Source organism: Schistocerca serialis, chromosome 7, assembly GCF_023864345.2.
Source record: "Schistocerca serialis cubense isolate TAMUIC-IGC-003099 chromosome 7, iqSchSeri2.2, whole genome shotgun sequence".
Taxonomy (NCBI): Eukaryota; Metazoa; Arthropoda; class Insecta; order Orthoptera; family Acrididae; genus Schistocerca; species Schistocerca serialis.
Window position 1 is genome coordinate 125,061,160 of NC_064644.1, and position 13,286 is coordinate 125,074,445.

The 13,286-nt window shown below is 34.2% G+C and overlaps 1 protein-coding gene across 1 annotated transcript in view; it reads left to right on the forward strand.

Annotated features, from left to right (window-relative positions):
- Positions 1–13,286, forward strand: part of LOC126412317 (E3 ubiquitin-protein ligase Iruka-like) — a 152,599-nt gene that overhangs the window by 122,319 nt on the left and 16,994 nt on the right. Inside the window, exon 5 of the mRNA XM_050081838.1 lies at positions 983–1,143. Within this exon, the coding sequence (XP_049937795.1) occupies positions 983–1,143 (161 nt within the window). The remainder of the gene's footprint in view (positions 1–982; positions 1,144–13,286) is intronic.

A 13,286-nucleotide genomic window follows, 5' to 3' on the forward strand; every position in this document is an offset into this window, starting at 1 on the left:
CCATTAAAATGTTAGGGGAGAAGGGACATAAAACTGAAGGATGTTGGGAAACCTCTGTAAAGGTTCTTTCATTTATTTAAGATTAGATGCTTTCTTAACTTTTTTTTTAACTTTTTGCCAAAAGTATTTCTTCTGAAGCAGAACTGTGTGTATTTAAGCCGTTATCTTTGAATTGGTAGTCTGGCAGTTACAGATTAAGCCACAGAGGCAAAGGCTTAAACCCTAATCAGTCTTCATGACAATGTTATGAAAAGGATAGTTGCTACTCATCAAATAGCGGAGATCCTTAGTCACAGATAGGCACAGCTGTCAAACAAGTAAGCTTTTGAGCAGAAAGGCCTTCATCAGAATTACGTCTACATCTCGCATGTGGCCACGGTCTCTGGCTGCTGAGGCTGTGTGTGTGTGTGTGTGTGTGTGTGTGTGTGTGTGTGTGTGTGTTGTCTAATTCTGATGAAGGCCTTTTTGGCCAAAATTTTACTTGTATGACAGTCTTTTTGTTGTGCCTATCTGTGACTCAGCATCTCCACTATATGGTGAGTAGCAACCATCCTTTTCATAATATTGTCATTATTCCATCCTGGATTTCCTAGTCAGTCTTAGAATTTTTCCCTTCACTTATTGCTTTTTTCACTTTCCAGATGGTTTGTAAATGTGAAACATGCTAAATTCCACTGTGGTTAAAAGTATAGGTCCTCGTATGGCTGGTTAAGTCAGTTCAAAAATCTGAGGAAGCCAAGGCTGTACCATTCCAATAGCACTGTGCCTAGTACAGTACTGTAATGTTCAAACCAATCTTTTATTAGAGGACAGCTTTACCTAACTTGTTCATGAATAGAAATTATTTATTTTTTTCGTTTGAATATTGTCTTGATGCTACCCAACTATTTGATCTGTTGTAGGTTCTCGTATTTGGTAAAACACAAAGTAGGAAAATGATGTGTTGCTCCTTCCTATGTTACATAATGTCCTTTTTTTCTAGACTCTTCTTGGGAAACCCAGGAGATTATGCATGGGGGCGAGAGGGTTTGGATGCAATTGTAACCCAGCTGTTGAATCAGATGGATGGAACTGGTCCTCCTCCACTTGCTAAGGATAAAATTAAAGAAATTCCCGTTGTGATGATTACAGAAGATCAAGTCAGTAAGTATGCTCTATAGTTGAAACACATTTTTTCATAAGAAAGGTACACAGTGTAAATGTTGGGGTACAAATATTTAAGAATAATGATATGTAATCATTTAACATTAAGTTTGTAATCGGTAAATTTCCATGGAACACTCTGCAGGTGATAACCCAAGATATCATTGGGGTATGATGATGTGAAGAAATTTATTTGGTTTATTAACTGAAAGGATCTTATCAGTGAGGCTCGCCAAAAAAAGTTTGCATAGGAGTGGATATTCGGGATGTTTAGGAGAAAGATTATTTTCTTTACATGAATTGTTTGCTGGTTGCTCCTGTTAGTTTGTTAGATGCCGTCTTAATGGATTGCCTAATCATAGTGTATGAAACAGGCCATGTGTCTATCTTTACCATATATAATTTAAAAGATAGTTTCCTCATATGCGCAGGCACACAAGCAAGTATATGATGTTTTAATATGAGCTTCAAAGCTATTGAATAAATCATATGCACTGAAATTTTATAAAATAAGTCCATAGACTGGTCAGTGAATTAGATATTTCCTTTTTGGAGAATAGATTCTAACTGAGTCTTTTAACATCTCTTGTTGTTCATTATAAATATTCTTGCATGATACTTGTACAACAGTTGTATATTTTGTCCATGTGGGTTTTATGTGACTGATAGCATTTATAAATGCAACAACTATTCAGCAATATTAAAGCACAGTGTTAAGTGAAATTTTATGTGTATATGCAACACAAATTTCACTCATGTTTAGCTAAAATATAAATAAAAATTTCTGCGAAGTTGGTCTTCTTCATATTGTTTCTTTCAAACAGATAATCACAATTGCATTCACCTTTTGTGCATATCAAGTTTGCAAACTTAGCTGTGAAATTTGCCACTTTCCGTGATGTCAAATTGCGTTGTCCCCACAAAACAGTCACTAAACATCCTGTGCCAGTGGAGAGCTAGCATAGCACAATGAAATGGAATGAAACAAAAATAACAAAAGTGAATGCTATGGATATTAGGTCAGAAACTGCTTAAAAAGTTGGTCAGTTCGTAACTGATAGTCTCTCTCTCTCTCTCTCTCTCTCTCTCATGTCATCTTGAAAAAATAGGACTATACAAAGGACTCCAGCTAGAAATATCAGGACACTGTTGAAGTGTCACTCAAAAACAATGCATAATCTTTTACAGAAATTTTGTTTGTAGTACGTGATTGTGAGGGAAGAACTTGGATGCCACTAGGATTATTATTATGAGGCAGGATTATCTCTAGTATTATCAGAATTTGGAGGAGAGAGTATTCGCATGGTAATTAAAAGGACATAAAGACTGACACATATGTGCATTTTAAAACATCAAGCCATTGTGGTGATTATATAACCACTCATGGATGCGTTGTTGTCTTACAGGAGGTGAAAGACTTGAATATTTAACAGTATTGTAGAAAGCTAAGGATTTTGTGGATGTCAGGCTAAAATACTCGACAAGTGTGGAATTATGAAATTAGCAAAACCTTTCTAAGCCTTTTTTGCAGCTTTAAACAGAAAGTAAAGGGGTTTCAAACTTTCAGGATACTGTACTATTTAACAAAACCTGTGTCATATAAAATCTTATTACAAGACACTGCTCATCCCTGCGTTCTTTTAGGATAGGTTAAAGTAAGAGTAGCTTCTTGGTGCTAACACATGCTACAACAATTGTTTTTCAGGCGAGATATATATATAAACAGCAGCATCATAAGGAATTTAGTTGTGGATGTCTTAGGACCATGATGTATTCCCGTTTAATAAAAAGTTTTTAATTTTTTACTGCATTTTGTAAGTTTCTGTTTATATTAAATTCTTTATTTTTTTAGTTGTTGTAAACCTATCAAAGATCGGATTTTTATCGCAGTGATTCAGTACTAAGCAGATGCATATTACCTAAGTAATATGCAATAGTGCCAATGAAAACATATCTTCCACACATTTCGTGGTTTTCATCTTAAAAGAGAGATACAACAGTACCTAAAATGAAGGAATTCAATTACCGTCTGAAAACATTCACTCTTAATAAGAAATGAGGATTTACTGCTGCTGATTGATGGATTTCTTCAACCAGTTGCACTTTTTTACTTACATTACTTTCTGTAAGTTGCAAAATGTGCACAACCTGACATATTTACTGTAATCTAAAGTAGAGCTTGACTTTTGCGTCTTAATTTAGAAGATGCCTATTAATCAAAATCTTATAAAAACCTTCACCCTTATGAGCCTCAAATACTACAAGGTGTACAACTTTGCTTCCCCCGTTTGCCGATAGCTGGCGACAACGGTAAGTAGCAGTCGAAAGAAACAGATCGCAGACGTCAGGCAGTTAGCTTCGACCTTGGTCAACATAACCACATTCAAACATTAGTCGATTTGTGTCTGCATCATAAAGTTGTTCTTGATTGAAAATGACAATTTACGAGCCTAATTCTCATCATTTGTGGGAGGTGTTACTGTTTTGTTTCAATATGAAGAAAACAGTGACCGAGTCTCATCGAATGCTCTCAAGTACGTATGGTAAGGATGCTGTTAGTGAAAGAACGTGTTGTGAGTGATTTCATTTGGTTTCAACGCTTCAAGAACAGAGATCTTAACGTCGTAGACCGGCAGAGTGGTGGAAGAGAGAAGGTTTTCGAAGATGCAGCATTGGAGACATTGCTGAGAGAAGACTCGCGTCAAACTCCAGAAGAATTGGTGGCACGATTAGTGGGAGTGACACAGCAAGCCATTTCAAAACATTTCAAGGCTATTGGCATGATTCAGAAAGAAGGAACTTGGGTCCTGTGTGAGCTGAAACCAAGAGACATTGAATGTCGTTTGTACGTTTGCTTCAGAGGCAAAAATGGAAGGGATTTCTGCACCGCATTGTGACTGGGGGTGAAAAATGGGTTCATCACGATAACCCTAAATGCAAAAAATGATGGGGATATCCCGGCCATGCTTCCATGTCGACGGCCAAACTGAATATTCACGACTCCAAGATCATGCTATGCATTTGGTTGGACCAGCTCGGTGTCGTATACTATGAGGTGTTAAAACCAAGTAAAATAATCTCTGGTGCTCATTATCGAATGCAAATAATGTGTTTGAGCAGAGCATTAAAAGACAAATGGCTGCAATACAGCGAGAGGACAATAAAGTGATTTTGCAGCACGACAACGCTCGACCCCACGTTGCAAAAGAGATCAAAACGTACTTGGAAACATTAAAATGGGAAGTCCTACCCCACCTGCCGTATTCTCCAGACATTGCTTCCTCTATCACTTGTTTAGATCAATGGCGCATGGCCTGGCTGACCAGCACGTCTGATCTCGTGAAGAAGTCACAAATTGGATCGATTTGTGGATCGCTTCAAAAGATGAACAATTTTTTCGATGCAGGATTTTCACACTGCCCAAAAGATGGGGAGAAAGTAGTGGCCAGTGATGGAAAATACTTTGAATGATATATGTTGAAATATGCTATCCCGGCTAAGACACAAGTTGAAATATGGTCACTACTTTTTTATTTACTTAAATTTGGCATATTTCGTGACAGTACCATATCCGTTAGATGTTTACAAGGCGATATTGGTCTTGGATTCAGTTGTCTAATGGAAGTATGATTCCACAATGCATCTTTGTCGGCTGCAGAAATGAGCTGGTTCAATGTGTTTGGCTCATTTTTGGTGCTTCAAATACCATTTCTTCAAATGTAGTTTCTTCTTATAGTTTGTATAAAAAAATAGTAACATAATTCAAAATTATTTATGACGGCAACCTGCACATTCTTCTACCGTCAACGCACACCAAGAGTTAACTGCCGACTGAGTATAGTCAAAGAAGACTCCAGCGTCAAAGACATTTTACACAACACACAAGCTTCCACTTGTAATCAGTCTTTTTGCTATTCTTCGACACATTTACTAATAGTAATCAATATGCTTTCACTCTCAAAAATATAAGTAAATTAACATAAGATAAGGCAAATTACAATAAAAAAATTCTGACCAAAAAAAATATAAGAAAACATTTACAATTTGGTATCAACAAATCCGGTAGAAAATAACACATCTCCCAGATCCATTACAACTGGTCCCCAGGGCTTTTGTTGTTATGAACATATACAACAAAATCCCGAACACACTCAGTAATGGATCTGTATTGCACAATTAGTACATTAATGATGCGGTCTAATAACCTCTTCCAAATTTGGACTCTTTGAATCTGTGGACTTGTTACTGGCTGTTGTTGCAATGATACTTCCCCATCAATCCCATACACAAAAAATTCAAGTAAAGAAATTATTTAACATGACAAATATACATGGTATAAAACATACATGACAAATATTCTAACATACAGCATACAGATTGAAAATAATAGAAAGTTATAACTCATTTCCTAGAATAAGATTTAAATTTTTTTTATATTAAGCATAATTTCATTACGCTTACATATTGTGCAGTAAAAATGATACTGGACATATATAGTGTGGTGTTTTTTTTTTCTCTATATATTTGCCTTTTATATATTTTTACTTCTGAATTTATTTTGTGAATTTTTTTTACTCATGGTTTTTTGTATATTTTTTTGCTTATGATTTTCTTTTTAAATTTTTTTTTATTTTTTACTCATGTTTTTTTGCTTATGATTTTCTTCTTTTAGTACAGCTAAAGATACATCAGTATTATCTACATTTTTTGCAATTATATATGTACACTTGCCTCTCTACTACAGTATTACTACAAGTCACATTCTTGTGAAGAGTACTTTCGCTCCCCACAACATCAGTATAAACAACAATAAATTGCTCACATATCATGAGGCTTTATCTAAATTTGTTTTTGAAACTTATACCTTTGCTTGCATGTCCTCACATGCATGCCTTCACCCACAAGGAAGACTTAGCTTCCAAAAATTAGAAAAATTCAGAAATGCTCATTAGGGAGACTTTTTTTTTTGTAAAAAAGTAAAAATAAATCTTTCTCTCATTCTTTGTTACAACAGTGTTTTTTCATCAGTTTCAATTAACATGTGACTTCAAATTATTAATTTATACATGCAAATATACATACTTGGTTGTACAGGTAGTTTTGTTCTAACAAGCATATTCCAGTGGAGGACTTTTGTTTTAGATGATAATAGGTTATTTAAATTTTGAAATTATGATTTCTGTTTATATAGTTTCAAAGAGACAACATTCCTGAGACCAAATAATTTCTTTGACTTAGGATATACCAAACGATAAGCATTAGGGTGTGGATTTTCTATGACTTCAAAAGGCCCAATATAGATATCAAAGAATTTTTTAATTTCTGAAGTTAACATTTTTGATTTTTCATGAGATTTGACCAGAACGAGATCCCCAATTTTGAAAGTGGTTAATTTTACTCCATTGTTATGTCTTTTATTCCTCTTTTCCCCTTGTTTCCTCATAGTTTCCCTGACAATATCTTCTCTCTCTTGCATAGTTAAAGGTGTACATTTAGGAAAATCAGTAAGTTCTGATATAAGATTTGGAGGTCTAATATTAAACATAATCTCATACGGTGAAAATCCTGTGGAACTATGTTGTAGGCTGTTCATAATATCTTCAAAATTTCGAACGTGCTCAAACCAGGTTGGATGTTTATGGCTACAATAGGTTCTACAAAGTCTCCCAATTTCCCTCATATATATCTTTCTGCAGGATTGGTGGATGGAGAATAAACAGATGTAAGTATTTTGATCTTTCAGTAAACTTTTTCCAAATTTTAGAGGTGAACTGTGAACCATTATCTGATAATATAGCTTTTGGTTTACCCACCTGTGCGAAATAATCTCTTTCAATGTTTATTAAAATTTCATGGCTAGTAGCTTTTTTCACTGGATATAGTTTAATTAATTTTGAAAATACATCTACCATAGCAAATATGTAACAGTGACCACCTTTACTCTTAGGTAACATTCCATATAAGTCCACTGCGATAAGATCTAAAGGTTTTTCCGGAATAATGTTTTGCATCTCTCCACTACATCTTTGATTGCTCACTTTAACTCTCTGACATTTGTCACAGGTTGCCAATTCTTTTCTTACCTTCTTTCCAATATTGTAAAAATAAACATTTTCTTGTATCTTTTGAATGCACTTCTGTATCCCACAATGACCAAAACTTTCATGTATGTAAATGATCAGCTTTTCAGCATCTGCCTCTGGCCAACACAGTTTCCAATTATCAGAATCTACATCTGTTCTCCGAAATAAAATCCCCTTATGTAATTTGTAAAATTTATCAAGTTTCTCATACCCCTTCTTGCCTAAACATTCTTTGATTAACTTCCAACTTTGATCTAAATTTTGGTTTTTTCTAATTTTGTTACACATAGCTCTAATTGTTTTCTCATTTTCCACTCCTCCTTTCAAGTATCTAATTTTAAATTGCTTTTCCTCCTCTTGTTCAAAAATCTCCTTTTCTCCCCCAATTGGTAACCTTGAACGTGAAGCAGCTACTACATTCTCAGAACCTTTTGTGTGTTTGATTTCAAAGTCAAACTGTTGCAGAAATATTGCCCATCTGGTCAATCTACTGTGGTATAATTTGCACTCTTGTAAGTAACTCAAAGCTTTGTGATCCGAAAATACTATGGTTTTATGTCCAATAAGGTAAATTCTAACTTTTGTAAAAGCCCAATGAATTGCCAAAAGTTCCTTCTCTGTGACTGTATAACTTTTCTCATGCTTGAGCAACATTCTGCTTGCAAATGCTATGGTACAATGTATCTTAACTCCATTCTCTACTCTTTCTTGAAATAACTCTGCTCCAAGCCCATAATTACTGCTATGCTATCAGTGTTCAAACGAAATGGTAAATTAAAATCAGGTCTGTGTAATAAGTGTTGCTTCCTCAACTCTTGCTTAATTTTATCTAACTCTTCCTGACAACTTTTATCCCAAACCCAAACAGTGTTTTTCTTAAGTAACTGACTTAAACATGGTGCATTCAGACTCTGATCACTTATATATTTTCGGTAATAACCGCATAACCTAAAGAACGACTTTAATTGTTTTTTAGTCTTAGGAATAGGAATTTCTGAAATTGCTTTAATTTTTTCTGGATCTGCCAAAATTCCCTTGTCTGTGACAACATGACCCAAAAATTTTAATTCAGAAACTGCAAATTTACATTTCTCTAATTTCAATGTCATCCCCCCTTTTCTAAGTTTTTCACAAACTGACTTCAAAATCGAAAAATGTTCCTCCAAATTTTGCCCTGTAACCAAAATGTCATCTACATAAATTATCAGTTTAGACGCGAGTTCTTGCCCGAGTACATGATCCAAAGCTCTTATAAATTCAGAAACAGAAGAATTTAACCCAAATGGCACAACACAATATTGGTAACTCTTACCATTGTACAAGAAAGCAGTATATTTTCTAGAATTAACCGAAAGTGGTACCTGATGAAAACCTGAAGTTAGATCCAAACTTGACATATATTTTACATCTGTAAATTTATAGAGTAACTCATCAATATTTTCGGGATGGTCTGTCTGTCTGAACAAAATTTTGTTTAAGTGTCTAGAGTCCAAAACCAATCTTACTCCACCATCTTTTTTCGAAACTACTACTAGAGGATTATTATATGCACTGATACTCCTTTCTGTTATATTACATCCTTCCATCTTTTTCAGCTCTTTCTCAACAGCAGCTCTTTTTGATATTGCAATGCTGTATGGTTTTATGAAAAATGGTTCATGAGGTTTTACCTGAAGCTCACACTGATAACCCTTTACCCTACCAGGTATGTCACTAAAAACATCACTGTATTCCCACAGCAGATTTTCTAACTGTTGTTTTTGCTCCCCAGATAAATTTTGTTTTTCTGAAATTTTCAAATTTACTAAATTCCCAAATTCAACTTCATCAGTATCAAATCTATGAGTTTCAATATTCTCCAATCTATTTTCTTTTAGTAAATTGATACTGTCAAAATTTACATTACTCTGATCACAAAGTGTGTTCACAAAATTTGTCTGAATGTATTCCCTTTCACTAGTTTTTATCAAAAGTTTTCTTCCAACCCAATCAAATGCTGTATTTACTTTTACTATCCAATTCATACCCAAAAGAAAATCCTCATTAAATTCCTGAATTACAAAACATCCATGTGTGAACAACTTGCCTTCAATTAATAATGTCACTAAAGCCTGGCTTTTTACCAATTTACTGCTCTTCCCAGTAGCACCTTTTATCTTTACCACAACAACTGGCATTTCAACAAAATCTTTCCCCACTTTCAATTTCTTGCTTAACCTTTCAGATATTCCCGAGATCTCACTTCCTGTATCAATTAAACATTTACCAATCCATGACCCAATTTGAACTTTTATATAAGGACTGCAAAATTGATCACTTTTCTCAGAACCTGTATCCTCATGTAATAAATCACTTTAAATTTCCCCAAACCTATACTTATCAGAATCATATGGTATATCATTATATGTATTATTTGTCACAGTTATAAAATTTGCACAAGATACAAATTTGTCATTAGTACTCTCTGTTATCTCAAATAGCCAAGAATGTTCATCCAAATCACATTGTATACTATTGAAGTACTTATCCTTCAGCTTTTCAAAAATAAAATATCTCATCTTTTTCCACCACTCAGGACATACAGTTTCACATACATTAATAAGCATCTTTCTAAAGTTCTTGTCAAAAGAAATAGTTTCACTGTTCAGCCATAGATTCCTAAGAAATGTGTGTGCGTGTCATTAGTATCTGTAAAAGTTTCACTTAGGCTAGAAGTTATACATGTGTCATTATTTGTATAGTCAGATTCTTTACCAACAACATCAAAATTCACACTTTTACACACACCCAGCTTGTGAGCCTTATTCATCCTGGGAATTTCTATAACATTTTCACTATTTAATCCATTTTCAACCATGTGTATACCCAACTCCCTATTTAAACTAATGAAATACCTTTCCTCAACATCATCATCAATACCATTACTATCATAATCAACTTTATCATCAACATCATCATCATTATACATATTCAGGTCATACACATTCAAATTATCCCCCAAAATATTATTTCCCCTTTCTAAAGTTACCAGATCCCTTTCACCAATATTTTCATTCTCACAGCATGCATTCTCTCTTTCATTCACACACGTCTCTGAACTACTACAAATTACATCATCTGACAAAGTGTTGTTCTTTTCTGCCCAAGTGTAAAACTCTGTCAAATTAAATGAATCACAATTACTTTTATCTACTGTATGTTCTTGTGTACTGAAAATTTTATCTTTATCAATATCATTATTATTTTCCTCTTGAAATTTTTTCAATAAGTAACAACTAATAACCTCATGTGATAGCTTAGGTTTGGAACTGTCATGTTTGGGTTTATGATAGTCACATCCATTGGTCCTTTCATCATGCTCACCTTCTGCCTCAACCTTGCGGACCTTCAAGGGGGCGTCTACTCGTTTTTTATTTCCTGTATTACAACTGGTTCCTGTTTGAACTGCTGATTGTGGTTCTGCCAATGTCTCTGATCAACATTTCTGTTCCCATTCCTATGCCAAACATTACCTGATTGTTGGTAGTTTCTATTGTACTGATCTCTAGCAAAATTTCTGTGATTTTGATCCCTAAAGTGTTCTCTATTTTGTTGATTATTTCCGCGAAAATATTGTTCTTGTTTTGCATAAAAATTATGGTCCTTCCTTTGAAAATTTTTATATCCCCGTGAATTTTGACTGACACCATGATAATTGTTTTGTTCCCTTTTTTGAAAGTTGTCATTTCCCCAATTTTGACCATTAACTTTCTGAGTAAACCCACTGTGTGTTCTTGTTGTTACCCTATCCAACTTTTCAATATAATTGAGAAACTGCTCTACATTACTGTCAGGACAATGGACTAAACTCAACTGCATTGCTGATGGCAATCTTCTCTTCAAGGTATCAATTTTGATCAGGTCATCCAAAGGTTTTGTTAAATGAATAAGTTTTTGACGTTAACTTTTGCAAAATCGTTTCATGCTCCCATCTGATTCTATATAGTTTCTCCCATTCAAAAATTCACTTTTGATTCTAGTTTGTTTAAGATCATCCCAAAAATTTTCAAGAAATTTTGATTCAAATTCTGAAAAGATCATCCCCACAGTTACAATCTGGTTTGCCCAAGTCAAAGCTTCCCCTTCCAAGAATTTTTTCACAAATTTAATTTTCATTTCATCTGGTGAGTGAGGTAAAAAACAATCCTTACAATACTGTATAAAATCAACGGGATGTAAGGGTCCATCTACCGAAAAGTGCTTCACTGGAATATTAGATACAATATTGCATGTGTTGACATTGTGATTTTTGCTTTGAAAATCAATGTCAAAACTTTCAATTTTTTCGCTAAGTTCTCTGACAGATTTTTTGTTTTCTAAATCATTGCACTCTACCTTTTTTTTCTAAAGTAACCAAACGATTGTCAGTTTCTTGTTGTACATTTTTAACCAAAACTTTTGTATTCTCATCCAAATTTTTAATTTCCCCTTTTATCTCATTAAAATCAATTAAATTTCTTTCCCTATCTACCAGTAACTCATTTTTTACAGTATTAATTTCATCGCTCAATTTAGCATCAATTTCATTTACTTTTGCTTCCACAGATTCAGTTTTTTCCTCAACACTGCCAACTCTGTTCGAAAGATCACCCACTTGGGTATTGACTGCTTGGACTTGCAACAAAATGTTATCAATTTTTTCATCCCAGTAAGTCTTATTGTTGTCAACTGATTGTTTAATTTCTTTGGTGTAATTTACAAGAAAACTTTTTAAATCAAACTGATCAGTTCTTTCTGTTTCATTTGACCTGTCCTGATTTTCGAAGTCTATTAAATTACTACTTTCTACTTTAGGCACAATACTCTCGAAAATCTCATAAGTCATTGTGAAGAAAAAAATTTATACACAACAATACAAAACAAGATAAAAATATTGTTTTAACAAAATACGAAGGTTTCGTGACTTATCTGGAACACTCTCCTACTGTTGCAAATCCACATTTTCCATCCATTTGATTGTTGACCAAAATTCTTGAAATTACTTCTTCTGTCGTGAACTACATTTTTTGCCGAAACATTACTTCTCCAAAACTTTTACTTCCCGATGAACACAAATACTGTAACACACATTCTGAAAAAACTGGTATTAACACACAAAAATTTTCTTCCTCGTAGCACTGTTGAAGATCTCGTGAACACAATATCCCGGCTACAGTCCCCAGTTGAAATATGCTATCCCGGCTAAGACACAAGTTGAAATATGGTCACTACTTTTTTATTTACTTAAATTTGGCATATTTCGTGACAGTACCATATCCGTTAGATGTTTACAAGGCGATATTGGTCTTGGCTTCAGTTGTCTAATGGAAGTATGATTCCACAATGCATCTTTGTCGGCTGCAGAAATGACCTGGTTCAATGTGTTTGGCTCATTTTTGGTGCTTCAAATACCATTTCTTCGAATGTAGTTTCTTCTTATAGTTTGTATAAAAAAATAGTAACATAATTCAAAATTATTTATGATGGCGACCTGCACATTCCTCTACCGTCAACACACACCAAGAGTTAACTGCCGACTGAGTATAGTCAAAGACGACTCCAGCGTCAAAGACATTTTACACAACACACAAGCTTCCACTTGTAATCAGTCTTTTTGCTATTCTTCGACACATATACTAATAGTAATCAATATGCTTTCACTCTCAAAAATATAAGTAAATTAACATAAGATAAGGCAAATTACAATTAAAAAAATTCTGACCAAAAAAAATATAAGAAAACATTTACAATTTGGTATCGACAAATCCGGTAGAAAATAACACATATCCCAGATCCATTACAATGTGTAACCAATTTGTTTCATTAAAGTCTCAAATGTTGGGGAAAAAATGGCAGAAGCAAAGTTGTACACCTTGTATTAATTTTCTCCTCCTCCTCCTTTTGAAGAGCCACAAGATAATTACCCTGTCTTATTCTTGTTGTAGTAAGATATCTAAGTAGTTCAAAGCTAAATCCAACAGCCATGCTTTTGTTGCTGATTGTGTGCTGAGGCTGCAGCCAGGGCCACACATTGTGAAAAAA